This window comes from Ambystoma mexicanum, chromosome 6q (genome assembly GCF_040938575.1).
Source record: "Ambystoma mexicanum isolate Mex_15411 chromosome 6q, UKY_AmexF1_1, whole genome shotgun sequence".
Classification (NCBI taxonomy): domain Eukaryota; kingdom Metazoa; phylum Chordata; class Amphibia; order Caudata; family Ambystomatidae; genus Ambystoma; species Ambystoma mexicanum.
This window is the reverse complement of record NC_090937.1, coordinates 1,546,090,219-1,546,097,384: the sequence shown is the minus strand read 5'-3', so window position 1 is coordinate 1,546,097,384 and position 7,166 is coordinate 1,546,090,219. Positions and strand designations below refer to the sequence as shown.

At 44.6% G+C, this 7,166-nt stretch overlaps 1 protein-coding gene across 2 annotated transcripts in view; it reads left to right on the top strand.

The window, feature by feature from the left end:
• The first annotated feature begins 985 nt into the window (after positions 1-985).
• Positions 986-7,166, top strand: part of DNAAF9 (dynein axonemal assembly factor 9) — a 2,133,167-nt gene continuing 2,126,986 nt past the window's right edge. For both annotated transcript variants that reach the window (XM_069632250.1, XM_069632251.1), the window contains exon 1: positions 986-1,197. In XM_069632250.1, coding sequence (XP_069488351.1) covers positions 1,124-1,197 — 74 coding nt within the window. In that variant the 5' untranslated portion in view covers positions 986-1,123. The remainder of the gene's footprint in view (positions 1,198-7,166) is intronic.

Genomic DNA, 7,166 nt, shown 5'->3' with positions numbered 1-7,166 from the left:
GGTCATACTGGGAGCGATAATACACTGCGGAAGGTGAACTGTTACAATGTTAGCGTATTGCGCTAGCTCATGTCCGTCTTGTTCGTGGGAACGGGCTCGCAGCGGATCTGCCATGGTGCTGCGGCGACAGGGATAACTGAAACTCTCCGAAGGTGGGGGCCGTGCTACAGTGTGCTGAGCTCACACCATCTTTGGTAGACAAAATGGTTTCTGAGGCCTAGCTAAATTCAATACGTGCGGGCATTGTCTTCAGCGGGTGAACCATCCACCACCTGGGCCCTGGTGGTAAGGAGGGGACGCCCGATGAGCCATGGCCCTCATCTGGGGTGGAGATGCGGCAAGGGGGGTCTTTTGGACCACTCCTCCCCTACAGTAGTCTAGCAGGCATTCTCTGAGCACAGCAAATGGAAGGCAGCCGACTAATTTTATTGAAGCAATGAAAACCCCATGCTTCATGCTCTTTCCCAGGAGACTCGGAGAAGAGCATGAAAACCCGGAGGTTAGGCAGGTCTGCTCGCATGTCGTGGAGCCACAACTTTTGTGCTTTTGTGAAAATGTGTGCTCGCTCACACCTTATGGTGAGTAGCTTAACTCCATGTTTCCCGTTTCAAGCACTGACCATAAATATAAAGCATCCTTAAGCAAAGCTAAAACGTAGAAACCGTGTGATAGATTCATTCTAACGGTGCCTGTCAAATGTTTAGACATATTACGTCTCATTCAAGGACTCTGAGCAGTCCATCGCAGCTTGCTGCCGATTAAAGATGGTGCTTGAAATCTGAATAGGAGATTATTGATGAAGGTAGAATACGTTTCCAATAGTGTCACAGTTCATAACGGCGAAGACCCTGCCCAAAATGGCGGAGCGTTGCTTATTTTCCCAATCTGGAATGTCTTCTGCCTTCTCGAATCACCTCCTACTCTCCAACCCAGCATGGCGGCCTCCCCTTCGGGGGCGTGCCTGGCAAGCGAGAGGGCGGCCGCATCGAAGTCGGGGGATGAGGAGGGAAGGAACGGAGCGAGGAGGGGAACGGAGAGCGACGCCTCGCCTGCAAGGCATTCGGAGAGTGGCATCTTCTACGGCAGAGCGGAGAGGGCGCAGTTCTCACGCACGTTGTGCGCCATGGCATACCTGAGACCCCCTGCAGCCAAACGCGTCCGCGCTTCCCCCCTGCAGCGTCTCTCGCCCTCTGTCAGGTGAGCAACGGCTGGCGCGTGCCCGCGCCTGTCATTTCTAACCCAACGGTTTTTTTTGTGTATCACTGGTTGCCCAGGCGGCGGGTGGGCGAGACCGCGCCTATAGACATGGAAACACCCCAACTATAACACAATACAATAGAAAGCAACGTGTCCCACACTGGTGGGGATGTAGGGTGGCCGTACTGTACCCACAGCTCGACAACCCTAGAGATGTTTCTTCCAGAAGCATTACAGTGTGGAAACCCCCCTTTCCTCACTATTCCCTGAAAGTCTGTACTTGCAGTGGAGTGGTAGAGGTGGGGTTTGTCTTGTGACAAGTAGCCGTGTGGAAAAGCGTTGGAAATGAAACTCAAATGAGTTATCCATATAAACTGTTACGAGGTTAGCACACAAGCACATTTGACATGTTTTAATCGTGGCGCGTGTTTCTTTTATCAACATCGAAATTTAACCGCAATCGTAAACTGTATAGCAGCAGTCTGCCGAATAGCAAGCACATTATAGGACGGTGATGTTGTTTATTGTCTGGTGCCCCACTGCTAACTCGGTCTTCAGTAGGATGTAGTGCAAGTTGGGTTGATTGGATTTTGTCCACTGAAGCTTGGACTTTGTTTTATGAAGACATGTTAGAGTACATCCATCCACTTTTGAGGAACAACTTAATGAAGTTGGCCTCAAATGTGCATGGCCTGAACTGTAACTTCAAAGCAGACTTGGGGACATTGAATATTGTAGTTATATGGCAATCTCGGTGTTTACACTATAAAGGTGTATGCGAGAAGTTTAATCATAACCACTTTTATTCCAATAATTAAATCATTTTCATAACTGATCTAGTTGATTTCATGGGTGATAAAAGTAACAGCATTGTAATGATAGCATTTGGTGTTGTCGTTATGTGGGTTGGCCAATATGTTGCCTTATCACGATTGCATCATAGATTGTTGTCGTACCATAATTAAATTATCATGTTTTCGTAGTCTAGATTGGAGTTGGTGACAATTTTAGTGCAATAAGGAATAATTGCATTGTTGTTAAACCTCCTGCTTGTGCTCTCCCAACTGTCCTGATGCTAATAATTGCTATCTGTTCTTCTTTTTGCTGTGATTAGTTATGGTATTCCCCAATGTTTTTTTTTTTTTTTAATCGTTTTGCACTTTTGACCTAATTTATGCTGTACAATTGACCTTCTATATTTTTTACCTACTTACCTGAACATGAGGAGCGGGTGTTGCAGGGTTGTCCCCCGCTACTCATGTTCAGGTATCTGCGGCCTCAGGCGTTGCAGGGTTGTCCCCCGCATCCTTAACTATAGCTCTCAAAGTTTTGTCACCCTGTGGTGGGTGAAAACACCTGATTTTGCTTTTGGCCGGTGATTATATGAAAGGATAGAGAGATTGGCGGGTGAGCAAGCTGCTTTCAGGCGGTGAAACCCACCAAATGGCTGTTTGTTGAGGGGTATGCCTTCACAATGCAGGCGGTGGACAGAATACTGCTCTGGCAGATCACACAGATCCATTAGTTATATATGGGGTATTGAGTATTGTTATAAACATACCAGTGAAAAGTACACACACACCCACCCTCTCCGTCTTCTAGTTACCCACACCACATTTCCCTTTGTAGCAGAATTTAAGGTCCTCGCGATTGTTTTCATTGAGGAAGAATTAATCCCATTTTATTTTTAGGACATTTTACCTCAAATGTATGCAGGGGGAGACCCCCTGCAGCACACCCCCCCCAACCACGCCTCTATACCTTTTTTAATATTTTTTTTTATTCCCATGACCCACCACGTCACATACATTGGCGGTAAAATTAGTTGAAAAATATTCGATGATTTCCCCCTCGATAGAAGAACCTGCGATGGAATCTACCTTTCCTGAATGTAGTCACTTATTATTGGATAATGCATGCCTGTTCTTTTTCTTTTTGTGCTCTACAAACCATGTATGAACACATTCTAAGATAGTTTATTCATTGGGTTGTTTGTGAGTTTTTCTTTCATCCTTGTTCACCACAAAACGTGTATGATTTAAGATGAGTTGCTTTTTCTGATACATTTCATTGGTAATACATTTGCTGAGAATGTCTGGAGAGCCTAGCTGTTGAAAGTTACCTTTTTATCCTAGGTATATTGCTTCTTAAACCTAATTTGACTGATAAAACAGCAAAGTAATCACTGCTACTTGATCTATTGATTGAAATGTGCTTTGCAGTTGATAAGATGGGTTCCATGCATTTCCAATAAGCTCTTTTGTATTGTGACAACAATGGGACTTCCGCAGTGTCAGATTAGGTGTCATCGTAGGACATGATATCAGGAAGCTGGACACCGTTGCAATCCAGTAAAGCATGACGAAGGATGCGAAACAGTATACACTGTACCTCATGAGACTTGCTTTTGGCCAGTGTTCTCATTTTTCTGTATCAGTTCTCAGTCCAGACTTTTGGCCCTGTTGACTTTCTTACTTTGCATCAGTGTTTCCATGCTGCTGATGTTGGTTGTCCAGAGGCCTCCCTACAAAGGCCGAGCCTTGTGATTTTCCCATGTCAACAACTAGAACTATGTCCTTTTTGTTTTCAACACTATTGAACATTATTTTCTGTGCTAGTGTATGATAGGACATATATAAGAAGAAAATGTTGTTGCTTTCATGTACATTTTTGTGTCTTAAATTAATCACCTACATGATCCCCTTTCTCGTGCTTGTAATCTGTAGTGCCGGGGCATCCATTCTGCAGACATATATTGTTTTAAAAAAAAAAAAAATTAAGCCAATACTAAAGTACAGATGGCCGCAAGTAGTGTAATTATTTTGGTTGTTTGAGTTTTGTCAGAAGATTTCCTTAAGAATTGAAATGTGTAAAGCAGATGATGCAAAACGTACATACAAACGGATGTAAAGAGGTTTGAAGGGACGGCTGGTGGGAAAAAATATCTGAGTGAATGCATGTGTCTATGTTTAAATGTCAAATGAAAAGTGAAATAATAGAGAGCTGAGTCTTCAGAAACGATCGAACAGTTGTAGTGGCCAAATAACAAATCTCAGATTTTAAATTAGGAGGTGTAGCTAGAACAGAATACCCTTTAACAGTATAATGTATATTAAGGACCATTAGGGCAGAGACTTCCTTCATATAGTGTGCCATATATAATAGACAAAATGTTAGTGTGTGCATCTCATGGAGACCTTTTAGTATTTATTTTTAAGGGTACAAGAGTGTTCACCCAGAAACATTTAGGGTTGATATCCCGGCCTCTACGACAGGGAGACATCCCGGCCTCTACGACAGGGAGACGTATGAAGTGTTCTTGTACGACTGACTATTTTTATGCATGTGCCGATTTATTTGATAGAGTCCTTGATGTGGCTTTTAGTGAATACAGTTACCATGCTATTTTGACGATGCATGTGGCAATGCAGGTTTATACTGAGCGGGTTTTTGTGCGGGTAATTGTTTGTTTGTAAAGCGCTTATACACAAGTGAAGTGCTTCAAGGCGGGAGGTGAACAAGGGAATACAGAAGACATTGTTAGGCTTTGAAGTTTCCGAATGTTCTAACAAAAAGTGACTAGCATACTAGGCCTGACAGGAAGGAGGGAAGGGGGGAGGAGAGGGACATACAATCCATAAGCTACCGTGCTATGCCAATGATGCTTCAGATAGTGCATGACAAAGAGTGAGGTGGTGGGGCGAGGGGAGGGAAAAGAACATACAGAACAAACAACTACTGTACTAGGAGGACGACGAGCAGAGAGCTCTAGAAGGAGAGTATTTAGGAAGAGAGCATTGTAGATAGTGTTGGCCCGGCCAATGAAAGCCTTGTGGACTATGCAGAGGGTCTTGAACTTGATCCTTGCAGTCACGGGGAGTCAGTGGAGTGATTTCAGCAACAGAGAGATACAGCTTGACCCCAAGGATAAGTCTTGTGGTTCTGTTCTGGATAAGTTGTAGAGGACAGAGAGTAGAAGTAGGAAGACTGAGAAAGAGGCTGTTGCAGAAGTCAAGTCAAGAGAGAACGAGGGCTCTGTAGACGGTGAGCCTTTGGGTGAAAGTGAGAAAAGGTAGAATACCTCTGAGGTGGTGTAGCTGGTAATGGGACTTTTTAGAGATGTGAGAAGAGAAGGAGAGAGTAGAGTCACAGATGACCCCCAGATTATTTGCCTCATTAGCAGGTGGGGGCGCAGGGGCAATGGAGGCCGGCCAAAGTGAAAGCGGTAGCAGGAGTACCAATGAGGACAATCTCTGTCTTACTGGCATTGAGGTAGAGATCATTAGCAGCACACCAAGACTGAATTGCGGACAGACAGTCAGGAATGAGTGAGGGGGAGGAGGCCGAGGGTAGCCTGAAAGAGAGCTGCGTGTCATCCGCATGCACTGAAAGTTAGAGGTGAAGGTAGAGATCCTGTGGGCCAAAGGGGGTCATGTAGACATTGAGGACCCAGGGGATAGGTTAGATCCCTGGGGGACACCAGGTATAGAGGAGAGAAAGGCCCAAGTTCCACCTGGAGAGTGGGCGTCAGAGAGAAAGTGGGCGAGCCATACCAGTGCCTGATCTGTGATTCCCGGGCTATCATGGAGACGGGAGATCAGGATATTGTGGTGTACAGTATCAAAAGTAGAAGAGACGTCAAGAAAAAGGAGGACAGAATGAGAGTTGGTCAAGATTTGCAAGCAGGTCTTTACGAGAGTTCAGAAGAGCAGTTTCCGTGCCTCTGGATGCTCTAAAGCCAGCCTGATGGTCATGGAGACAACCCACATATTCAGTGTGGAGGGTGAGCTGAGACATAGCCAACTTCTCTAGGAGTTTGCCAAGGAAAGGAGTAATAGAGACTGGGTGATAGTTTTCCGGACTAGAGGGGTCGGCAGAGGGTTTTTTGAGCAGAGGGTGCACAAAAGAGTGTTTGAGAGAGGTGGAAAAAACTCCAGGGGCGAAGAAGAGGTTGCAGAGGTCAGTCAAGGCTGGAGTGAGAGAGTCAATGTTGTCCTTGTTGGTTTTGAGGGGGCAAGGGTCAGTTACAGTTAATGCTGTTAAAACCCGGATAGGTTGGTTTAATCACAATTTGGAAGTTATTTCAGATTTAATGAATACCTGTAAGAGTGTGATCTTGTACTGCCAGCTTTCCCTTATGCTGTGGTTAGATGGGCAGCTTATCGTTTGTGTCCAGTACAACCTTTAAGCATGGGGTGAATGGGAATCGGCCCTTAGATAAGATCATTGGGGAGCAGAAGAAATTGAGACAGGATTTGCATAGGATCCGAAAAAGTTAATTTTCCGATATGGAGAAAGCTAGTAATGCTAAAAGAAGGAAAAACGGGTATAGTAATTGGATTAAAAGGTATAAATCCTCCTGTATCAACAACGGGTGGCAACACAAGTTCGAGGTACTAAACTCCGGGAACTCTAAGATATAATGTACTGTTTAGAAGCAATAAGTATGAAGATAAGGAAGCGCTGTGCAATGTTTTAAATGATGATGATCCCTGGTGTCACTATTTAACAAAGAAATTTGGGGCAGATATTGATCGCCCTCCAGATGCGGTGACAATTGATGTAGCTTCTGATTATGATCCCATAATCAAAGTTGTTCGGATCACTTGACCCAGACAGTTTTTCTAACTCGTTCTGAAAGCGAATCCGGCTGTTTGGGAATTTGTTGTGCTTCCTTTATTTGAAAAGGTGACTCGATTTGGAAATTTTCCCGAATCATGGCATATGGCCCATCTATTTGGTGCCAGTGTATATGAAGAGGAAGAATACGGACCCTGAACTATCTGCTGTTCTCTCTATTGGACGGGATGGGTAAAAGCTTTGCTACATTTATTCTTTGAGGGCTGAATAACTGGTTGCAACAGAACCATGGCCTAAGTCCTAATCAAACGGGTTTCAGGAGGGGCTTATCCACCGTGTGTAAAATCCTAACCTTGAATGTATTGATCAATCAGGTTAGGTGTAAAGAA